Source organism: Corylus avellana, chromosome 10 (assembly GCF_965113065.1).
Source record: "Corylus avellana chromosome 10, dhCorAvel1.hap1.2, whole genome shotgun sequence".
Taxonomy (NCBI): Eukaryota; Viridiplantae; Streptophyta; class Magnoliopsida; order Fagales; family Betulaceae; genus Corylus; species Corylus avellana.
The window spans coordinates 4,595,246-4,617,360 of record NC_142499.1 but is presented as its reverse complement, the minus strand read 5'-3'; the positions used below and the strand labels follow the sequence as shown (position 1 = coordinate 4,617,360).

The window sequence follows — 22,115 nt, the reverse complement described above, 5'->3', positions numbered from 1 at the left end:
TAAGAATAATTAAAAAATAAAAAATAAAAAATCCAGTTTTAATGGCATGGTTCTAAATCCAATGAAGAGCATATACCTAGAGAATGACAGATTACCAAAAGAAATGCACACAACATTCCATAAATGCACTGAAGACGGAAAAATGGCATTTTTCCACGTACTACCAGAAAGAAATGCATACCAACCGAGAATTCATTACAAGGAACCCCAAAGACGTCCATCAAACCAGCATAAATAAAGGCTTACACACATTTGAGCCAATAAAGGAATCCTCACCAATCAACAAGGAATAAGACTTGTCCTAAAGATGTCCTCACTATCATGAACTGAACGAACCATTTCTATCAGCAAAGGACACCTAACAAGACAAGCAGCCAACTTATACAAAGACACGGATAGAGAAAGAGGAATCATACTTCAGTACATAACCTTTCACTTCAAGCTATGAATCCTAAATTTTGTCAAGCTTTTCTGCCTTCACAACAGGGTTGGCTTTTGCAATAGCATCCCGTGCAGTTTTCCTATAATCGAAGGGACAATCATGCTTGTCAGAATAGCGATGACTTGCACAGAAGAGGTTTCCACACTTACAGTTGAAGCCGGTTAAACCAACACGCTTTTGACAAGTGGTGCATCTACTAGGGCCCTCTTTCACAGGCATCTGAAAAGAGTTGCTTGAGGATGAATCACTCGACCGTTCTGTTGAAAAAAACTTTCTTTCAACTGGACCGGCTTGTTCGTCCACCTTACCCAAAATGACAGGGTCCTTTTCATTACTGCTAGCGCCACCATTCACTATGTTTCCTATGGATGATGCTGCAAGTTCAGCATGCTCCTGCTTAAGGACCATGTCCTTGAAACATTTGGAACACATATTCATGGTGGCTGCCCTTCCAAAGAAGCCACAGTTATTAATGCAAAGAATGGGGCGTTCTGGAGCTTGGCATCCTGTCTCATCATGAGACTCCATCTTTTCTAGTTTCCTGCAAACAACAAAATCGCCTTTTGATCCACAACTATAAACTAGAAGCAAGATAAGATAACCATTATCCCACCATTTAGCAATCCATAATTCCATATAACCCAGCAAAGAAATACAAACTTCAGAGACCCACAAGGACACGCATGAAAGTTCGGGTACCTAGACAAAAAGTAATTAAGGAAAGCCAAAAAGAGATAAAAAGCGGATACTATTGAATCAATTTCAACAATACTGTCAATTTTAGTTACATACAACAAGAAGACACATGTATCAAGGTTGCATCTCGTGAAAATAAGAGCATCAGAAAGTTAACAAAACATTGAATTTTCTTGAATCAAAGTGAAGATCCAATCAATGCAGCACAACACAAATTTTTTTCTTTTGGGGAGGATGGGTTCTAATTCTTGCAATTCTGCCAAACATTCTTGCAGACCCTACATGGATAACGATTGTTTCACTTTCTGTCTAACCCCTAGATAAACCAAACCAAGTCAAACTTTCTTGATTGAGATGAACAAAAGAAAAATCCGCAAACAATATGAAACAATCAGCATACAAAAAACCCAGTCTAACCCCATGAATCCTACAAAATTTCATAGAACAATTCAAACACTTAAAAAAAATCCAATAATCTCCTTGATAATGTAACGATTTGAAGAAATACCAACAAAAAATTCAAAATATTAACTAAAAATCATAACTTTCCCACCTTGTCCCAACCATTACCCATCGCATAAGAATTGCTCACAGAATTTTTCACAGAAACAATCAGCCCAACCGCATAAATAGTAATAAAACAACATCTTCTAAAACCAAATTTTAAAACAGTATAACCCGTGTCACAACTAACCGCCTAGATAAAAACGAAAAAAAAAAAAAAAAAACCCTCAATCAATATATGTGTATATACATAAAGACTACGGAGAAACCATAATCAAGGGAAAGGAATATACCAAACAACGCCCCACCGGTTTGGTCTGGCCGATCTTGGTGCACAAAATCGAACCAGATGATTTCTTTGAAAAAAAAATATATATATATATATATATATATATTAAAAAAAAAAAAATCCTAATTAATAAGCAGAATTTAAAAATTTTAAAAGACGAAATCTATATCACAGAAAATCTCACCTGAAATCGGTGAGATAATCCAACGATAATCGGAAAAATCAAGGCCACGAGAGACAGAGAGAGGGGGAGAGAGAGAGATGTTGGGTTCAGAATGCAAATTGGCTGTCTCTCTCTCTCCTTCGCCTATTTAAAACTCGCTTTTTCTCTGCCAACGAACGCTTTCCACAGAGTCGGTGGTGCGGGATTCATTGCCCTTAGACAACCCTTTTATTTACCATTTCGCCCTTTACTGGTTCGCTTATGGGACAAGAAACGTGGCCTTCGCTGCCGAGGTTATTTTATAATTAATCTTAATATTAATTGTAAGTTACGCTTCGCTTTGTTAAAACCAGGGTGGGCTTGGCGGCTTGGCCCACAGTTTTGTTGATCGCTTAGTTTGAAAGCGAGAGGACAAAGCCCAACCTTTTTGTCAGCACCTTTGCTTTGTATTTCAATGGCCTTGGAAAGTACAAAGCAAAAGAACAAGCAAAAAACTGATGATTAGTTTAACCAACGGTAAAAATCACATTTTTATTTTATAATTATATCATAATATTGATGTGTTAGTTTTAATTCATTTGTAAATAACAGCATCCCCAAGGTAGATAGCGTCTATGATCAAGTTTGAATAAATCTCGAATACTAAATTAGCCTGAAAGAGTCTCCAATGAATAGTTCAATTGGCTGGAGACCATGTTTCATGAAATGGAGGTTACTAGTTTGAATTCCTCGCTCATTTTTCTGTGCGAACATGTAAAAAAAAAAAAAAAGGCTCACTTGCTAATCAATAAAAAATAAAAGCACGTCGGTACTATATAACATCTCTCTCTCCCTCTCTCAGTTCCATTTGTTAATACCTTTTAGATGATATTTTTTATTTTTTTGTTTGAAAGTATTCTTACATGAGACAAAGGCGAAAATAATTTTTAGTGTTTTGTGTTTTAATTTATTTGTTCATGTTTTTGTTTGAAGAAAAAAAAAAAAAAAGAGTGCTCTCAAATAAAACTATTTAGGAACTATGTAGAGACATGCATTTGGATTGAAAATCATTTTCCCAATGTTTAATACAACAAGGAAAGAAAATGTCAAGATCAAACAGATCCAATTCTCTTTTTTGAGAAATCTTATGCAGCAATCTCAAGCGATGATCTTTTAACATTCTATTGTTTTTTTAAAAGTAGATGTGAACGTGCCATATAGATAAGATCATAAGAATGACGAAAAATAAACTTTTAATAAGAATATTGATTAGCATTTATTTATAGATAATAACTTCTATAAGGTTTTGCCACAAACCAAGATCTTTGTGCCATCCAATAAAAGCATAACAAATTAGTGTGAAACACCGTAACAAAAAACAAAGCATAAACACCTAATTTATTCTCATCAAGAACTCATATGGGTTAAAACAAAAAAATCTTCTTAAATAAACATTTCATGTTCTTCTTCTCTAGACCCATCATCAGCCACCAACCCATTGCCGGGAAGTCCAGACCACGCTAGAGATGATGCCGCCGGTCGGCCCAAAACTTGTTGGAGGCCACGTTGGCCACCCCCTCTCTCTCTATCTCACCGGCAACAGAATTTTTTTCTCTGCTGCCAATGCTCCCTCTCCTATTTCAAAGATTTTGGTGGATTGCTTAATTTTCAAGGTTTGGGTTCTCCCAATTCTTTGCTGCTAGACAGGTTAAAAATCAAGCAATCAACCAAAATTTTTGAAATGGGAGAGAAAGCATTGGTAGCAGAGAAATTTCTTCTTTGCTGCCGGTGTGTGTGAGAGAGAGAAAGAGGGAGAGGAGCACCAAAAAGGTCTGGGCTGCCTAGCGTCGTCTGGGCTTGCTAGTGGCGAGTTGGTAGCTGACAGTGGGTCTAGAGAGGAAGAAGAAGAAATGTTTACTTTAGAAGATTTTTTTGTTTCAACCCATATAAGGTCTTGGTGAGAATAAATTAAGTGTTTATGTTTATTTTTGTTATGGTGTTTTAAATTTTTAATTTGTCATGATCTTATTGAAGGGCAGAAAAACCTTGATTTGTGCCAAAACTTTATAAAAGTTATTACCTTATTTATGTATCTTTTTAAAAGAAACAAGATCCAAATTGATTGATGTCCCTTGCAATTGCAATTCCGTCAATCTAGGGGGAACTCGGCTTTCTAAAAAACAAAAGAACATATTTGGAAGGCTTTTTATAATTGATTATATAATATATAATCCTACCAAACTCAAACTTTGGGCTCGTGGGAGGATCTGGGCCCGTTTGGGCTCGTGAGGCCAGCACAACGGGCTTTCGACCCTTTTTTTTTTTTTTTTCATTGTTTTATTTGGATATCCCAAAACGAGGGAAACCTAGAGCACTCCCGCTCAAAATTTTAGCATAATTTGAGCAATCTCCTCTAATAGGTACGTCAAAGTTCAATCACTCCTTCGAGCTCATCTTTTCGATTCTTCTGGTTTGTTTTCCGTTCTTGCTTTCATTTTTTTCATTCCTCTTCGCTTTGCGTTTGTGTTTATCACCAATTTATGGAAAATATGTGGGTTTATATTTATGCTTATAGCATTTTTAGTGCTATTTAATGGCTGGAATTGTATTTTTTGCTTTGTGTAAATTTCTTTATTGATATGATACGCACCATTTCACAACGAAATCGATTTTGAATACAAAAAACCCTCTCATTCAGCATTCGCTTCATTTTTCACCCGCAGAGAGGAGGTTTTCATTTTCCTATTCCGTCAGGGCTTCGATGGCGAAGAGAAAGAAAGCTAGGGTTTCCGAGGAAGTAGTAGAAGAGGAAGAAGTAGTCCAAGAAGATGGACAAGACCATCGAGAAAATCTCAATCAATCGGCAGATCACGAAAAGAGCCTCTACGAGGTACCCGAAATTTTACTCAATTTTTCAACATTTGTCACTGAAGAACTGTTTTTACGACTTTTTTTTTTTTTTTTTTTTTTCTTCCCTATATTGTATATTAGTGTTTCATTGGGTTCTCTGTTTCCTTTCGATGATTTTGTTACTTTAATGTTTGCCTTATAACAATTCAATGGAGGGTTTACTGTGCTGGTGGAGAAGATTGAAAATGTCTTTGTTCATCTTAGGGTTGTATACGGCTTGAAGTTTTTTTTTTTTTTTTTTTTTTTTCGATTTGCTGGAAATGGGAATCTATTACTATCTAGAAGTGAAAGAAGGGTCTTGGAAATGTATTATGTACTCCTATGTAAGAGTATCAACTTCACGATGATTGCTTGTCCTTTTATGATAGGAAAAATCATAAGTTGAGAGGCAATAGATTATCATTCGGACCAATCATATTTAAGCTATCTTCTAATTCATCTCCCAGGGATTTTAGTGCATTAAGCCAAATTCTCAATGTCTTCCATTGTGTAAAAGGAGATTAGAAAAGTTAAAAGGTTTTGGAGTGGTGGTCAATGGTGGAGATAGAATTTTAATTGACAGGGGGCAAAATTAAAGGATAGAATTTAAAATATTAAAAAATATAACTAATGAAATTTAGACCTTCTTATACTTGCCATCTCTTTCTCTCTTCAGAATCCAATTTTCACTCTAAAAACCTGTAGTTGCAGATTTCCATTAGAAAGTTGCATATGATCCACCACCCACACCTCCTTATAGCGTGCAATACTAAACAATTCCCAAAAAGTTATTTTTAAGGGCTGGTCCCTGCACCATAAATTATGCCAAAACCTGATCTTGGTTCCATCACCCACTTCATATCTAACAAATCTCGAAAAGACTCCTCACCCCCTCATAATTTCCACACTCCCACTCCAATGGGTTTCACTGCCTCCTTAGAACACCAACCTTTACTCTTGCTATCATATTTGGTTTGCACCACCGCTCTCTACAAAGCCTCCATTTCCATAGCATAACGTCATAACCATTTCCCTAGGAGAGTTCTGTTAAAATTAATCAGATTTGTTACCCCCAAACCATTGGTTAGCTTCGGAGAACGAATCTTCAACCAAAAACTTATTATATTAGCATGTAATAAGTTCTGTTCACGAAAACTTATTCACTCCCAAAGTGTTCTTACATCTTGTAACGAAATCATAAAGGGCAGGACTGGTGATAAGGCCCCAAAAAACTTAAAAAGTTCTTCTTGGGGATAATCCTAGACTTGCTTGAATATTTATCTGGCTGTCAAGAGTCTCGCCCTTTCTCATGAACAACATTTCTTTTGGTGGGGCCCTGGGGGTATAACAGAAAATTATTCTCGTGCTCTCATCCTTTTGTATCCATTTAAAATTGTGAAACTTCATCAAAACTTAAAAGGGGTTGGGTTAGGAGATGAGCCAATGGAATCTTTTGATACTTAAAACCTCATCATGGGTTGATATTCATTGGCACTTATAGGGCCTCACTTAGTGAATGATTTTGGGTAGAGGTGTGGCTTGGTTCTGGTTGGTTTGGTTATACGGAAAGAACTAAATTGACCTAATTCAATTCTAAAAAACTGGATATAGGACCCAACTGTTTGCATTTAGAATTGAACCCAAAACAAACCAATCCAAATATTTTTGAATTGGTTTGGGTCCATTCCACGGGTCTATTGCAAAAGGGAAAAAAAGAAAAGAAAGTCACATATTGATATATTATGCATATAATAGTACATATTGCTGAGTGAATGAATTTGTGTAACTGATCTTGTTGGTTAGAAGGTTGTTTTAGATTGGTTATAATGTTATTAATTTATTTTTATTGTAGATGCTAGTCCCAATACTTTGCCCTTTTTATATTTTCTCTTCTTAAAGGACATCTTGGATAAATGTTATTATGATATTCTTTGGTTGCCATCTCATGACAATAACTTTAAATCCAGCATTGTCATTTTTTTTTTGGATGTCATGGTAATGCATGATTGTAATTGTTATTGAAGTTGTTTCTAAAAAGTTATTAGTGCCTTGTTGTGATAAGCTGTTAAAGCAATCAGTTGACTTTCTGCCTCCATGGCTTTGTTTACCTATTAATGAAACATAAATGCATTTTTAGCAGAGTGCTTTATTAAGCTTCACCAATACTCTGGTAATTTATCAAATCATCTAGGATTGACATGTTTAGTTTGTGTCATGTTTGGTGAAGCTTAATACTGCTTAAATTACATTTCCTACTTGATACTAGAGACTTTTCTGGCTTCATATCCTTGGAGTTCTGGGGATGAACCTTTGCCTTTTCTTCCTGCTTCGATCAAAGTAACTTAGAGTTGCTCTAAACATTCTCATCTTTTGCAACCTCTGGCACTGTTAGGCTCATGGGTAGCCTCATTGTGTGTTCTATGTAGCTGTGTTTGATTTTTTGTTCCCCAGCTCTCCCATCTTGTTTAATTTTTCTGTTACATTTACATCATAGTGTGAGGTGGAGTTAGTTATGTTAAATGATGATGTGCTGCTTGTAGGTTCTTGGTGTGGAGAGGACAGCATCTCAACAGGAAATAAAGAAAGCATACCATAAGTTGGCATTGCGGCTCCATCCTGATAAAAATCCTGGTGATGAGGTAACGGTGGATGTTACTTGATGCTGAGTTTTATCAACAAGCAGTTTTCTGTATTTGTAACCTCTTATTTTGCTATTAATAGGAGGCTAAAGAGAAGTTTCAGCAACTGCAAAAAGTTATATCAATTCTTGGGGATGAGGAGAAACGAGCAGTCTATGATCAGACTGGTTGTGTTGATGATGCTGTGAGTCACCATTGAATTGTTTTATATTTCATTTTTGTTTAATTTTATCAATTCAAGTGCTCTTGGAAACCCTATGGAATAAGATTATTCCACTGGTTTTACAATTTAAAGGCAACAAATTATTCCTTTATATTTCACTAATTACTAGTTCATTGCAAGAAACTGTTCCAGAAGAAAGCTGGGGGCAAATGATGGCATTCTTTGAAACGAAGATAATGCCACATAGAAAGTCTAGTTCAAATTTCCATGAAAAATAAAACGTTTCCTTTGAATTACTTTATAAAACAAAATGAATAGTTTTATTTTTCTAGGCAATCCAACAGTTCTTTTTTCATCAGCAACTGCATAGCTCATTTGTCCTTTTGATCATCAGGACCTTGCTGGGGAAGTTGTTCAGAATCTACATGAGTATTTCAGGACTATGTACAAAAAGGTTACATCAACTTTATCCGGTCAACATCTTTACTGGCGTTTGATAATTTTGATTACTTTGTAGTTTTATAATACATTAAATGTACAATTGCAGGTAACTGAGGCTGATATTGAAGAGTTTGAAGCAAACTATAGAGGATCTGATTCAGAGAAGAAAGATTTAATTGATCTGTACAAGAAGTACAAGGGTAACATGAACAGGTACAAGAGCACTGTTTTACCCTCTCTCATGAAGCCTTGCCAGTTTGACTTATAAAGTTCTTTCCTTTACAGACTGTTCTGTTCAATGCTTTGTTCGGACTGTAAGCTTGATTCACACCGTTTCAAGGACATTCTTGATGATGCTATAGCTGCAGGTAAGAATTTCTAGTGGCTTTTGCTGTAGTAAGTTTGCTAGGAAATTAGCTGTTCTCGCTTCATAGTGGGGAAAAATTTAGAATCTGAGCTCAGTCCTGCTCTGCAAGTTGAAAATGGGTGATTGACACTATAGTTGATTGTCTGGGATGATTTTGCTTATTTTTTTAACATTTAACTTCTAAGTGGGGTCCATTTATTCATCAGATTGTTGTCACTTATAGATACATTGCCTAAAAGTTATTGATTGGTGTCAAGGCTAAAATGTAATGTACTTTCATATGCATTGGTAATTCTGACACCTTAGATGCATTGCAAGGCATGCTTTTGTGATTTTCAATGAGGCTAACTTCTTCCTCGTGTAGGAGAACTGAAAGCAACCAAAGCCTACGAGAAATGGGCAAAGCAAATATCTAAAACAAAACCACCAACCAGTCCTTTGAGAAGGAGGGGGAAGTAAGCACTCTACTGCTTGGATTTTTGTGTACATACTCAAAAATATTTTGACCCCACTCTGGTTGACATTAAAAATTTTCTGTGCATAAACTTTTAACAGGTCAAATAAAAATTCAGAAACAGATCTATATGCAATGGTATCTCAGCGCCGAAGTGAGAGGAAAGATCGGTTTGATTCTATGTTTTCATCTTTGGTTTCTAAATATGGTGATGGAGGTAATGCTTCTTCAGAACCTACAGAAGAAGAATTTGAGGCTGCACAGAAAAAGCTGGAAAGTCGTAGGACGTCCAAAACATCAAGGCGGAAGTAACTTGACCTCTCAATAGAATTTGGCTCTATGAAATGATTGTGTTTATTCTGCTAACACCCTGCAATAGTTATAACTATTTAAATGTGACTAAGATCTGTATGCATGTGGCCTATCTTCTTTATAATGATATGATTCTGGATTTGTTTTCCTTGTGCTTTGAGGTTGCTTTTCAAATAGAAGGGAATGAAGATTGTAACCCAAAAAGCAGGACCAATTAAGAGAAGATTGAGAACCAGGATATTGCAAAGGGCCCAATAGCTTTAATATGGGCTGAAATGAAGGGTTTAAAATGTGAATCTACATAGGAGAGAGGGAGTAGTTTGCACCCGGTGCAAGTCACATGGGTGATTCGGCCACTCTCAACCTGGCCATTGAGGGTAAATCAGAACAACATATAAAGAAGTTTTATTTTGTGGCGCGACAATTATAAGTAGTTAATTAATGTCTAGGCTTTTACTTGGTGGATAATATATTAATATCTATTATGATTGTAGCCTGAGACAAGAAAGGGAGAACTAGTGAGAGAAGAAATGAGAGCATTTTGTGCGACCAAACACAAATGATTGCAGCATCTATGGTGAATGATTGAGGATGGTAGACATAAGAGGGTTAATTAAAAGGTACAGCTTCTACCAACCCTTTTGAATCTGATTGTGCAAATTGCTGGAAATTGGTTTGGTGAAGAAGCTAGTGCTTGGTGGTTGAGAGGAGCATCAAATTCTATTTTCCAAACATGGGCCACGGCCCTCCAAACTTTAAAAGTAAACGCGGTTTTACTTGGACAAAGCTTGGTGTAACCAACGGTTATAACTTTTCTCCTATGCTCTAGTGTTTCATCCTTTGTCGGAATCAACAGAAAATTGCAGTCAACTCAAGAAAAAAGCGGATTTCTTTTCTTTTTGGACGGGGCTTTTCATGCCGACAATAAATAGGTTCCTAAGACAAAAGAGTAACTTTGGTCTCCAGCTGTATGTAAATGTAAATATGTCTGATTTTCAAGATGCTAGTAGATAGAAAGTGTATAGCTGAAAAATGAAAAAGGGTGTTATTGAATATTCAGATGGGTTTACAAAATTCATTTGCTCAGATTCCTGCACCTACAGAATAATTTGGAGTCTAAAATATGTACGGAAAAGTAGGTTTAGATATATCTACACGCGCCTACTCTTGTTTTTTTCCCCTCTTGTATCTTAAGCTTCCCTTAGCCATTTCTTCTGAATCTTCTTAATTTGTGCCACGTTTTTTTGACTTTAACATTCAAACACATATCCAGTTAACTGTGCGTTTTTTGACGAGCACCTCATTTGTTAGACATCGTAAATTCGTAGTGTTGCTTATTTATGGGGGCTGCGTCCTTCGCTGGACACCTCCTTTGTTAGACATCGTAAACTCGTAACGTTACTTATTTGCGACGGCTCCGATTCAATCATTTTCAATTCTATGTTCTTTATTGTGGCTCTCAATCTCTCATGCGGTCATAATACGTCTCTCTAAGCAATTCATTAACTGGGCTACCTAAAAAATTGTCATTTTTGACAACCTTTTTCTTAGAATGCTTGCTAAGAACTATGAAGTCAAACCATTTATTTGACTCAGTGAAATAATTGATCTGACGAGGATTCTTATGTTCCTTGGTATAACTTTACATGCTGGGCTAATTATATAAACATTCTTCTGAGTTTGAAGCATGGGCTTTCCTTGACGTCTCTTACCAAAACGTGAGTAATACGAGAATGCAAATTTTTATCTTTTTAAATGTGATATAACTTTTAAAATTATTATTTGATCAAAATCGAATATTCTAAATTCACGTCACTTTTAAAGAAACAAGAGAGACAGAAGTATTTGTTCTAAAATTTACTCATTACCTTATCATCTAGCTGAAGAAAACTTAGAGGGAAAAGAAGTGCCACATTCTTGTAGGTCCTTTGCACAATGCACAAGGAATATATAGCATTATACTCATTTTTCACGTCTTCTACAGAATCATTATATTAGTGACATTGCACCTTATGAAAGCCAAAATGGTTTATTGAATTATCCTTGGAATCAATTCTTTCTTTTAATTAATTAAACAATATAACAGCTATTAATTATAAGATAATTGTCCAACAAGCCTATCCGCTGCAATGAGGATGTCTCCACCTACTTGGAATTGATTAGATATTGATATCTCCCACCTCATTATTTGGTTGGGTTGTGACCTAATTTTTTTTTGGGTAATCAAACCAATGATTACACCCAAAGATGCACATAATATAATACTTTAGGTCAAAATTTATGCCATTCATTATGTCCCTAAAGACTTTGGGTTGCAATTCGTGTTTGCGTATCAAATTCGAGTTGTATCAATGCATTGGTATATAATATTAAATAAGTCAGTTCTTTCAACCCTAATCTGCTAATTTCATGTTGGGTTTGCGTCAAGTTTGAAGATCGTGTAAAAAATTATCAGTCCTTATGTTGTATATCGAGGTATCAGTATAAGACTGACTATATATATCAATCTTAATCCATTAATTATGTGTTGAATTTATCTCAAATTCATGAATCCTGTTAGAATTTAAAAGACCTATCTAAAACAAATAATAGAACACCCACTAATTAATACACAACAAGAAGGGTTAGAAGCTTTGTGGAAGATTGGAGGTACTTTTGCCCAAAAACACAAGAGATTCCATGTATAAAATAGGCATAGGCAAAGGCAAAGGCAAAGACCGAAAGTCTAATGAGATTTTTGAAGTTACACGGACGTGACATCACACCTGCGTGCTGGCCGGAAACATTCCCTAATCCCTAGTGTGAGTGCTATCCCATGAATCTGCAAATGCAAGCAAACCTTTGCTTTCTCTGTCTTTCCTTACCTGTCACTTTTACTTTTGGCTTTCATGCTCTCTACCCCACCTTTTATTTTTGGTAGGTGATCAACTATTCAATAACTTTATATATATATATATATATATAATTTGTCAAATTAATTAATTAGTAACGGACTTAGAAGCTCTACATTCTTAATTATTCACTGTAATTTCAGTTTATAAGGAGATTATATTAGAAATTGTAATAGCTAAACATTTATATAATATGGACATAATTTTTTCCAAATTTTTCTTCAACTAAGTACATAAAACATGTGCTTTTTGAGTACTTGAGAAACTCACTTTTTTTTTTTCTTTTTTCTTTTTTTTTTTTAAGGGCAATGTTATATATTATCCTCTATTTCTTTCCCATTCTTCAAATCCTATGCAGAAAATTGTTGTTAGGCAATTTTTTACACAATTTATAAATTTGACACGAATCCAACTCGAAAGTAAAAAGTTAGGGTTGAAGAATCTGAATCGTTTAATTAAATTGGTTAGATGAAAGTTGATCTATATAGTCTTATACCTATGTATCGACACAATCCAAACCTAACACGTGACATAATGACTGACAATATTTGATCTAATTCGCAAATCCGACACAAATCCAATACAAAATGGGTCGAATTAGAATTGACCTATATAATTTTATACCTATATTTTGACACGACTTAAACCCGACACACCAATACAAATTACGGTCCCTAAAAAAAAAAAAAAAACGATGTAATATAAGTTTTGGGAGATAGATGTGTGTGGTAAATAAATTATTTATTTATTTTAATTCTTATTAAGGAATCATATCCATATAAATAATACATGTGTTGAAATGTTGCTTCGATTGAGTTTCTCTCTCTCTCTCTCTCTCTCTCTCTATCTACTTTTTCTGGTAAGTAGACTACTTTACTTGAGTTTGTCCTTCCACCTCTCTCCCTCCCTCTCTCTCTCTCCTCTCAAACAAGCTAGTGTTATATCATCATTGTGGAATGTCGCTTTACTCATTTGTTTATGTCTCTATGCTATAAGAGCTCTCCTAGTTTCTGGAACTTCAGGAGTCTCCAGAGTCGTCGTCCTCCTAAGAATTTTACCCAGTAACCAAGGTACAATTTTTTGTTTTTGTTTTTTTTTTTTTTAGTTTTTGTTTTGGGGGCTATTCAACTACTATTTCTTTCAATTATATGTCTTTCATTTCTGGGATGGCTACAAATTTAGTTGATATTAACTATTTGGATCTGCCTCCAACGTGGGCTTGCTGCAGTATTTACCTTTCAGCTATTGAAGAAAGTGGTCATGGAGATAGACAATAGTGATGCAAAGTCAAAGATGGAAGACTACGAAGTGATGGAGCAGATAGGAAGAGGAGCTTTCGGAGCTGCTTTTCTTGTTCTCCATAAGATTGAGAAGAAGAAGTAAGAGAATTTTCCGACCCAGTTTGTTTCTTCAACCTAATTTCTTCAATTCTGTGGTTCTAATCAGCTAGATCATTAAAAGATAACTGTTGTTCTGCTGAATACGAAGCAACCCAGTTCGGGAAACAAATTTGTTTGAATAATAGCTGTTTTGATAATGATTGAATGCGATGTTATCATAATTCCCATCCAGGGAATTGAATTCCCAGGAAAGGAAAACTAACTATTCGAGATTTCTGTGTTTGATTAATTGATTGTATGAGCGATATCCTTTCCAGGCTCAGCAACTTGCTTAAAGCTGTGTTTTTAACTTCCATTTAGTTGATTATGTACTTTCTTTTCTTTTTAGGTATGTGCTGAAGAAGATTCGCTTGGCTAAGCAAACAGAGAAGTTCAAACGTACAGCACACCAGGAGGTTACTATACAAAAGAATTTCGGTTACATTTTAACTGTAGAAATCCATTGTCTGCTGTACTAAAGGGTTGGGTTTTAATTTGTTTCTCTATTTTTGGCAGTCAATCATATGATAGTAAACTTCATTTTTATTTCTCTTTTTCTATCATAATATTTCTCCTCAATTCTACTCCATTGATTTGATGAAAATGTCTTGATTCTGTTCGATGCAACAATCCTAAGGAGCAAGATGAGCACCTTTTCTTCTCATTACAAGCAAATAATTTGTGGAGGACACAATCATTTATGGACAAACTTGACTCAGCATAGACATTTTTGTTGTTGTTTATACTAAATACCATGATAGAAAATTCTGTCATCTGTTTATTTGAAGATTCATCCCCCTTCAGAACACGCTAAATGATGAACCGATGATATCATAGTAAAATGCTATACTGAGCCAATTACGATTTGAAGTTCTTGATTTCCTGCCCATCTTTCCCATCAACTGTCCAAGAAGATAAACTCACCTCTATAGTCAACTTCCCATGCATGAAGCCACATGGGTTTTCTCAAATTGAAATTTGTGTGAAATAACTTGCCAGACAATGCTTCTAAGTTTCTAACTCACATCAATGACTGTTCCTCTGTTTCTGCTGCAGATGAACTTAATTGCAAAACTAAATAACCCATATATTGTGGAGTACAAAGATGCTTGGGTAGACAAGGTAACTATGTAATACTTTTGTTCCTAAATCTGCATATCCCTAAGATGACATATAATGTTGTAGAAATCTGTAGCTATTGTGATTATTTTTTACTCTGTTCGTGCATGTTCATGAGTTGTTAATTTTTGTAGGGAGACTGCATATGCATTGTAACTAGCTATTGTGAAGGAGGAGACATGTAAGTAATATATGCTTGTGTCTTTAATATTTTATATATGCTTTGGGTGGTATAATAGAATGTGTTTTTCACATCAAACTAGGAATTGAGAGGATTATACACAAATTCAGAGTAATTTGAGAAATTTCCTTTCCAAATAAGCTCAAAACAGATTGATGGCCCCTGTCCGGACAACCATTAAGAACAAAGAAAAAATCTTACCCAATTGTAACGTAAAAAAGTATTTACGTAAATAATTATGTGAAAAAGTAGAAAAGCAATAAGAAAGCTTTTGATGAATGACTGAATCAAGGAACAACATTTTTTTTCCTTTGTTTGCAGGGCTGATATTATAAAAAAAGCTAGAGGAACACATTTTCCAGAGGAGGTAATCATTAAGATTTCAATGTCTTACCTCCTTTATATGTGTACTTTGACAAGGTAATGTGCACCTACTCTGTGTTATTCTGTTTCACTTTTCAGAAGCTCTGCAAATGGCTGGCTCAATTGTTGCTAGCTGTGGACTATCTCCACTCCAATCGTGTACTTCACAGAGATCTTAAGGTATTATAATATATCCATCCTTGCAAATAAAAGCTCCAATGTTAAGGTACTTATAGTAATACAACTTCATTGAATTCCAGTGTTCCAACATATTCCTTACTAAGGAGAATGACATCCGGCTTGGTATGAAGATAATGATTATTAAGGGAGCAGAATTTTATTTCCCACATCAGGTTTGGCTTCCATGTCTTTATGTCTTCTAAAGCAATGTTTATCTTACATGTACTGTACAGGTGACTTTGGACTTGCAAAACTACTCAACTCAGAAGACCTTACTTCCTCGGTATGGACTTGTATATATATTAGGTGTGCTAATTGTTTACTTTGTGTCAACACCTCAATCTGCTAAACTGTCTTAAAACCCTGTTACTGTAGTGCCTTTGCCAAGTTTTTTTTTTTTTTTTTATGTTTGTCACGTCTAGAATGCTCAACTAGACCTGGAAACACTTAAGTGGCTTTGAGATGTTAGTTTTTTAGGTTAAAACTACCTAACTAAATCTGCTTTTCCTCATTTGTATGTCTTCAATGCCCCTATATGTTTGATATAGGTCGTTGGAACTCCCAACTACATGTGTCCTGAGCTCCTTGCAGACATTCCTTATGGTTACAAATCTGATATATGGTCGCTTGGTAAGAATAGTGGAAGCATGGTTTTATTTTAACAAAACGGTACAGATGGTCTTGACTAGTTAGTCTAGGAATAACATCTTGTTTATTTTTCAGGCTGCTGTATGTTTGAAATTGCTGCCCATCAACCAGCATTTAGAGCTCCTGTAAGTTCAAGATTCAGCCATTTATACTGAAACAATTATCAGCTATCAACATTGCCTTTGTACTTTTGTGAAAATTTATGAAAGTAAATTAAATTCATTAATCACTCAATTTAACAGGACATGGCTGCACTCATCAATAAAATAAACAGATCCTCCATTTCTCCACTGCCAATTGTATATTCCTCCACACTGTAAGTGACTTTTCCAAATTCACCGCCCACAGTGCTATCTCTAGAAATTTTGCATTTACAGTAGCATATAACATGCTTTTATTTCTTATAAATTATTGAGTTCATTATCAATTGAAACAAGAGTTACACCTCACAGGAAACAAATTATCAAGAGCATGCTGCGGAAGAACCCAGAAAACAGACCAACTGTGAGTTCAGGTCAACCTATCCTTGTTTTTGATTATATCTGAATACTATGAGCCATTTTAATCGCTGTGTCTTTATAATTGTAGGCAGCAGAACTTTTGCGGCATCCACATTTACAACCATATCTCCTCCGTTGCCGTAATCCATCTTCTGTTTTTCTACCAATCTATCCCATAAACAATTCCAAGGAGAAGGGAACAAGAAAATCATTATCTAACAGACCTAGCAATGGGAAAGACAGCAAAGACAAAGAGCATGGAGTACTAGACCAGCTTGAAGGTATTCATCCATCTGAGAGAAATGTTGATTTGCAGTTGATCAAATTGCCTAACAGCAACGAGCCAACTCTGACAGCTAGTACAGAAGACAGCCTTGAGACCAAGAAGGTTGATCCTACTAGCTACACGGTTGAAATATCTAATGCCATCAATGGTTCAAGAGATGGGTCTACTGATTCTGAAGCAACTGTTCGCAATGGAGACAAGCAAGCAGATTTTACAAATTCGCCTGAAAAGGAAAGCACCAACATTGAGAGTACTTTGGAGAGTACACTGAATTCTCAGAACAAGGAACGGGAACAGACCACCGAACATTTTAACCAGTTGCAAGTTGATGTCAGGACTGTGACCTCAAAAGATGAAGAAACATTTTGCAATCAAGTACTCAACGAGGCTGAAGTAGATGGCAAGTGTGCTGAACCTGGGAGAGTTTGCAACCAACCTCAAGAAGAAGCTGAAGTGGAGAGCAAGCTTGCTAAATCAGGGAACCAAGTTCTTGATGTAGCTGTAGCAGAGGGTGAGGTGGCTAAACCAAGGGATAATGGGACATTGACAATGTCCAGTGCAGAATGCACCAATAAGGATGGGTCCGTTGATGATGCAAGTTCATCATCAGCCGAGCCAACCGTTGAAAATAAAGCTGATGTAGAATCCAGAGCTATACAAAAAGAGGGAAGTCCTGATGCATTCACAGAAGGGTCTCGCATGGATTATGCATTGGCTGAAAGTAATGATACGCTTCCATGTAAAGATGAAGTAAGAACAAAAACAGATGACTTCAGCTGCTCCATGCAGACAGAGAAAGATGCTCATGCAAATAATCAGGTACCTAGTGATATCTCTTTACTGAGTACACTTACCACAATCAATGGGGATGAAACAAAAAGTGAGTGGGACAATCAAAGCCAGCAAAGAGCTGATGCTCTGGAGTCTCTGCTTGAGCTATGTGCTCAGCTACTCAAGCAGGACAAACTTGAAGAGCTTTCTGGTGTGCTAAGACCATTTGGAGAAGATACTGTCTCATCTAGAGAAACAGCAATTTGGTTGACAAAGAGTCTCATGTCTGCACAGAAATTTAATGGAGGAACCTAATTTTTGAGAGATGGTTGGCATTAACTTATTCTTCGTCATAAGAATATATGCCATTGAATGTGTTAAAATAATAATAATAATGTATATGAAGATTAGAGGCTTGGAATTTGGAAATAACATATATATAGCACAGATTTTTAACTTACCAATTGGCTTTGATGAAATGAACCTTGTTGGATTGGTGGCTTCAATTGGTTGGGAGGGGTACATAGGGCACCATGCTCCACACTCACCATAGCATTCCCCATAACCGACTTATGAATGCTCTATCTATTTGGTTGAGTAGTGTACTTCTTTCTGACTTTTGACACCCCAGCAAGAGATCAAGGCCAAAAGAAAATTCTTCTTGTTATGCGTTTGAACTTGTAAGTGTGAGGCTTTGTGTATTTTCAGGGTAATTGTTTTGAGTATCTTTCTTCATCACCATTGTATTTCATTATATTTATTGAAATTTTTTTCCCGATCGCCCATCTTGTCCGTATAAATACACCTTTTGTACGAAATCACACACACACATATATATTATAATTATGCAATTAATTTATTTCATTTTATCTTAAAGTGTTGTAACAAATTGGTATTGTGAAGAAGATTAATGATTTCTTAAATTATATGACATAAAATAATGGATTGTAATGATAGTTAATGCATGGCATAATTCAAGCGACATCATATTATTATGGGGCTCCATTTGTCATAATCGAATATGTTAATGCATTTGGTCCTCACAATGATAATCACAGGGACATGCATGAGGACTAAAATGCTTTGTGTTTTAAAAGATTCGTGCATGTGTGGAGTTCCACTCCAATTATGCAAGATAATACGTCTTAATTGCATTTATTGCTCATGACTTGTTAGCATTCTGCCATTAATTAAGGATGTTATCATACATTTTCAAGGAAAGAAATTGCAAATAGTTAAAACCCAATTTATTTATTTTTACTATTATTTTAATTAACCATATGATTCAGGCCAGTTTACATCTAATATATGATGATGGCAAACTTGGTGGCTTTAGAAAACTGATTTAATTAAAGGGATAAAATTTTGTATATATATTTCACAAAATATTTTCATTTCCAACATTTATTTATTAGGTCTAATTGGTCTCTCAATAAAAGTCTGAAAAATCTGGTTTAAGAAGTTCGATCGACCTTGGATCAATTGAACTTGGTACCGATATATGCCAATAGAGAAAAAATCAAGGGTTTGATCGACTCTCGATCGATCAAACATGCGTTTTTTTGTATTTTTTCTTTTCGGTCAATAAGGACGGCCTATTTGACCGAAAAGAAAAAATTATGCTTCCTGTCACCTTGCATCACCATCTATCATGTATCTAACTATTTGTTTACAGTTTACCTAATTGGATTGGATCAATTATACTCGTTTTGTTTTTTCTACAATGGACACAGGGCATTGAAACATCATGATCATGAGAACATTATTTCTGACATTTCCATAAACTTGCAGACATTTAGTACATGAGTCTTTTATCACAATCTACCGCAGAAATCCAGGGAAACAGGTTGGAGAAAGAGTTGAAACAGTTAATTAAATTCAAAAAAATTCAAAAAAAAAATCCAACAACCCCCAAAGAAAAACAAATCCACTGTTCTTGAACCAATTAACTTTTCTTTCTCATATCCTTCATCTTTTCTAACATCTATCCTTTTTTGTGATGAGCTTACTGCAAGTAATAGGTGAAGAAAGACAAAAGAGAGGCACCAACCAAAGACCCAACAAGGGGCAAGGTGGCGGTGGCACCACTGGATGGGCCGGGGGCCGGAGCCGGGACCTCGGTGAAAGCCATTGCCACGCTCATGGAGGCGGCGGCAGCGATGACAACAGCGCAGGAGATCTTCTTGATACCCATGATGATGATGACGACTATTTTATTTTGTTGGAAATGGGGAAACAAATAGACGTTTCCGATCGAGACCCGCCTTGGAGAATAAAGAAACAATCTTGGTTTTCTTTAATCTCTTGCGTTTGCAGGCCTGAGGAATAATGAAGGTGATGGGAGGAATATATATATGCTTCTTTGAGCCAAAAATAGTATGTGATTATTGAGCAAGACTTTTACGTGTATGGCTTTGCGTGGGATGAGGATTGCCTATTTTGTGGGATCGATGCATGCATGTAATACATGGTCCATATGATATTATGAATAATTCTGTGGTAGAAACCTTTTTTCTTTTTTTTTTGGATTTTTTTTTTTGTTCAAAGACATGAGCTTTTCTGATCTGTAAGAATGATTGGGTACGGTACAACTGAATCAAATTTTTCATTTTGATTAATTGTCGGACGTCCGTAGGTTTTGCAAGACCTGAGAAATCAAGATATCCAAGTAATGTTACATATATATCCAAGTAATGTTACATATATACTACATCTTTATTTCACAACTACTAAAAATACATCTTATTCTGCCACGTACTCAAAAAGAATCGACACTCATTAAAATGTAATAATAATAATTTAAAAAAAAAATCCATCGGCTCTTATTTTATGGGGCATATGTGTGCCCTATCAAGACATGTTGGCGTAAAAGACGAGTGCTAGTAAATTTTCTTTATAATTATTATTGGCGCGTATTTTTTACACAATTACTTGGTAATAATTTTTTGGAAAAACTTCACTTAAGATTTCTGAATTACCACGCATTTTGAGAAGACTCCCCAAATTTTACTAACTCTCAATTTCACACTTGAACTTTCAATTTGATGCAATGTACTCTCTCCGTTAGATTTTAAACGTTAAAATTGATAAAATGACCTTTATACTCATAACGTTTTTATAAAATTTCAAATTTATTCTTAATTTCATTTTTTTTTTAAAAAAAAAATATGAGTAATTTAGTCTTTTTAATCATTTATGTTAAGGGTTAACGGCTGAATCTGATGAAGGTGGGTCAATTGAATCAAATTGAAAGTTGAGGTGATTAAATTGAGAGTTTTTGAAATTTAGGAGGGTCTTTTCAAAATGCAGGGTAGCTTAAAGTTCTAAAGTAAAGTTTCTCCTAATTTTTTTTTTTTTTTTCAACACTAGAGTAAGAAACCCGGTGGACATTAAATTGTATGAGGACAATTTTTTTTATTAATTAAGAGACAGAGAGAGAGAGAGAGAGAGAGAGAGAGATTGAGAGGAAAAAAAATAAATAAAAGAGAAGGTGAGGTGAATAGGTGGTGAGTCACTTAGTCTACATTAAAAATGGGTTTATTGATGTTTGATTAGCCGATAAATAAATAAATTAGCATCACCATCAACATCAACGGCACCTTCCAAATTCCAATCATGATAATGAGGGCTGTCTCATGAAAAGATCATCTCACCCTCACAGAATGTGTGGCTCCGTTTTCATTTCCTAATCAATTTTACAGAGTGTCTGTATACCCTCATTATCATGACTTGAAAAATCTTGAAGTAGTGATGTTGATTAGGAAAGATCATCTTGAGGGTGAGATGATCTTTTAATATATAATGAGGGCTGTCTCATGAAAAGATCATCTCATCCCTATATATATATATATATATATATATATATATATATATATATATATATATATATATTGGGAATTTTCTTATATGAAAATTTTCTTATATGAAAAAACAATCAAACATGTTAGCATATAAAAAAAATTGACAGAAATTTCATTCAAACCCGTCTTGAAGAAATATCCTCCAATCTATATAAAATAGTGTCAAATGTTTATAAACATTTAAAAGGCACATTAAATTTAGTCTAAGTTAGTAAACTGCTACTAATGACGTTAATAATTTAATGTGTCTTTTAAATATTTATAGACATTTAACACTATTTTAAATGGGTTGGAGGATACTTCTTTCTAGTTTAGAGAAAATTTTTGTCCTTAAAAAAATATTGAGTTTAATAGATTTAATAGATTGAGTTTATTATTTTTATTTTTAAGAGTGCATGTGAGAATTTCATTCTAAATTTTCCCAAAAATCCAACGTTTTACCAAAAATAATCGACCTAATTGTTGTATCAGGGGCATAGGAAATAAGGGGCAAATGAACCCTCTCACGGTCTCACCCGCCTAGATTTTTTTCATATACCATACATATAAATTGCTTTGCATGCCAACCTTAGAAAAAATTGCCAATGCGACTTCACCGC

General features: G+C 35.2%; 4 protein-coding genes across 11 annotated transcripts; 2 read left to right on the top strand and 2 right to left on the bottom strand.

Annotated features, from left to right (window-relative positions):
- Positions 1-129: 129 nt before the first annotated feature.
- LOC132191676 (zinc finger A20 and AN1 domain-containing stress-associated protein 8) lies at positions 130-2,293 on the bottom strand. Of its 2 annotated transcripts, XM_059606770.2 has the most exons (3): positions 2,116-2,293; positions 1,936-1,998; positions 130-983 (listed from the first exon to the last, which is right to left on the bottom strand). In XM_059606770.2, exon 3 carries the CDS (start codon positions 968-970, stop codon positions 452-454), a length of 519 nt encoding a protein of 172 aa, XP_059462753.1. In that variant the 5' UTR covers positions 971-983; positions 1,936-1,998; positions 2,116-2,293; the 3' UTR covers positions 130-451. The 2 variants fall into 2 exon arrangements, with proteins under 2 accessions (XP_059462753.1, XP_059462752.1); XM_059606769.2 differs by lacking the exon at positions 1,936-1,998 and having other exon boundaries at positions 2,116-2,292.
- Positions 2,294-4,412: 2,119 nt separating this feature from the next.
- LOC132192275 (chaperone protein dnaJ 6) lies at positions 4,413-9,486 on the top strand. 4 transcript variants are annotated; one of them, XM_059607551.2, is made up of 9 exons: positions 4,413-4,493; positions 4,797-4,963; positions 7,503-7,601; positions 7,684-7,785; positions 8,159-8,218; positions 8,312-8,418; positions 8,491-8,573; positions 8,937-9,027; positions 9,128-9,486. In XM_059607551.2, the coding sequence occupies exons 2-9, from the start codon at positions 4,835-4,837 to the stop codon at positions 9,336-9,338; spliced, it is 882 nt and encodes a 293-aa protein (XP_059463534.1). In that variant the 5' UTR covers positions 4,413-4,493; positions 4,797-4,834; the 3' UTR covers positions 9,339-9,486. The 4 variants fall into 4 exon arrangements, with proteins under 4 accessions (XP_059463534.1, XP_059463536.1, XP_059463537.1 ...); XM_059607553.2 differs by having other exon boundaries at positions 4,454-4,543; XM_059607554.2 differs by having other exon boundaries at positions 4,475-4,543; positions 4,828-4,963.
- A 3,585-nt stretch (positions 9,487-13,071) lies between these two features.
- LOC132191514 (serine/threonine-protein kinase Nek6) lies at positions 13,072-18,436 on the top strand. Of its 4 annotated transcripts, none has more exons than XM_059606574.1 (15): positions 13,072-13,088; positions 13,226-13,299; positions 13,458-13,608; positions 13,958-14,024; positions 14,665-14,730; positions 14,862-14,908; positions 15,230-15,275; positions 15,371-15,451; positions 15,532-15,574; positions 15,685-15,734; positions 16,000-16,081; positions 16,175-16,224; positions 16,342-16,415; positions 16,552-16,603; positions 16,688-18,436. In XM_059606574.1, the coding sequence occupies exons 3-15, from the start codon at positions 13,490-13,492 to the stop codon at positions 17,969-17,971; spliced, it is 2,061 nt and encodes a 686-aa protein (XP_059462557.1). In that variant the 5' UTR covers positions 13,072-13,088; positions 13,226-13,299; positions 13,458-13,489; the 3' UTR covers positions 17,972-18,436. The 4 variants fall into 4 exon arrangements, with proteins under 4 accessions (XP_059462557.1, XP_059462558.1, XP_059462556.1 ...); XM_059606575.2 differs by lacking the exon at positions 13,072-13,088 and having other exon boundaries at positions 13,132-13,299; positions 16,688-16,880; positions 16,956-18,436; XM_059606573.2 differs by lacking the exon at positions 13,072-13,088 and having other exon boundaries at positions 13,132-13,299.
- Positions 18,437-19,407: 971 nt separating this feature from the next.
- On the bottom strand, positions 19,408-19,963 carry LOC148583271 (uncharacterized). Its single transcript, XM_088510992.1, has one exon. It carries the CDS (start codon positions 19,848-19,850, stop codon positions 19,662-19,664), a length of 189 nt encoding a protein of 62 aa, XP_088367118.1. The 5' UTR covers positions 19,851-19,963; the 3' UTR covers positions 19,408-19,661.
- Between the last annotated feature and the right edge of the window lie 2,152 nt (positions 19,964-22,115).

Bases quoted from the DNA above. Each gene is read 5' to 3' on its own strand.
- LOC132191676 (XM_059606770.2), bottom strand. From the start codon at position 970: ATGGAGTCTCATGATGAGACAGGATGCCAAGCTCCAGAACGCCCCATT.
- LOC132192275 (XM_059607551.2), top strand. From the start codon at position 4,835: ATGGCGAAGAGAAAGAAAGCTAGGGTTTCCGAGGAAGTAGTAGAAGAG. The intron at 7,602-7,683 runs GTAACGGTGGAT...TGCTATTAATAG, and splicing joins ATAAAAATCCTGGTGATGAG to GAGGCTAAAGAGAAGTTTCA. The intron at 8,219-8,311 runs GTTACATCAACT...GTACAATTGCAG, and splicing joins TCAGGACTATGTACAAAAAG to GTAACTGAGGCTGATATTGA.
- LOC132191514 (XM_059606574.1), top strand. From the start codon at position 13,490: ATGGAGATAGACAATAGTGATGCAAAGTCAAAGATGGAAGACTACGAA. The intron at 14,025-14,664 runs GTTACTATACAA...TTTCTGCTGCAG, and splicing joins AACGTACAGCACACCAGGAG to ATGAACTTAATTGCAAAACT. The intron at 15,452-15,531 runs GTATTATAATAT...ATTGAATTCCAG, and splicing joins TACTTCACAGAGATCTTAAG to TGTTCCAACATATTCCTTAC.
- LOC148583271 (XM_088510992.1), bottom strand. From the start codon at position 19,850: ATGGGTATCAAGAAGATCTCCTGCGCTGTTGTCATCGCTGCCGCCGCC.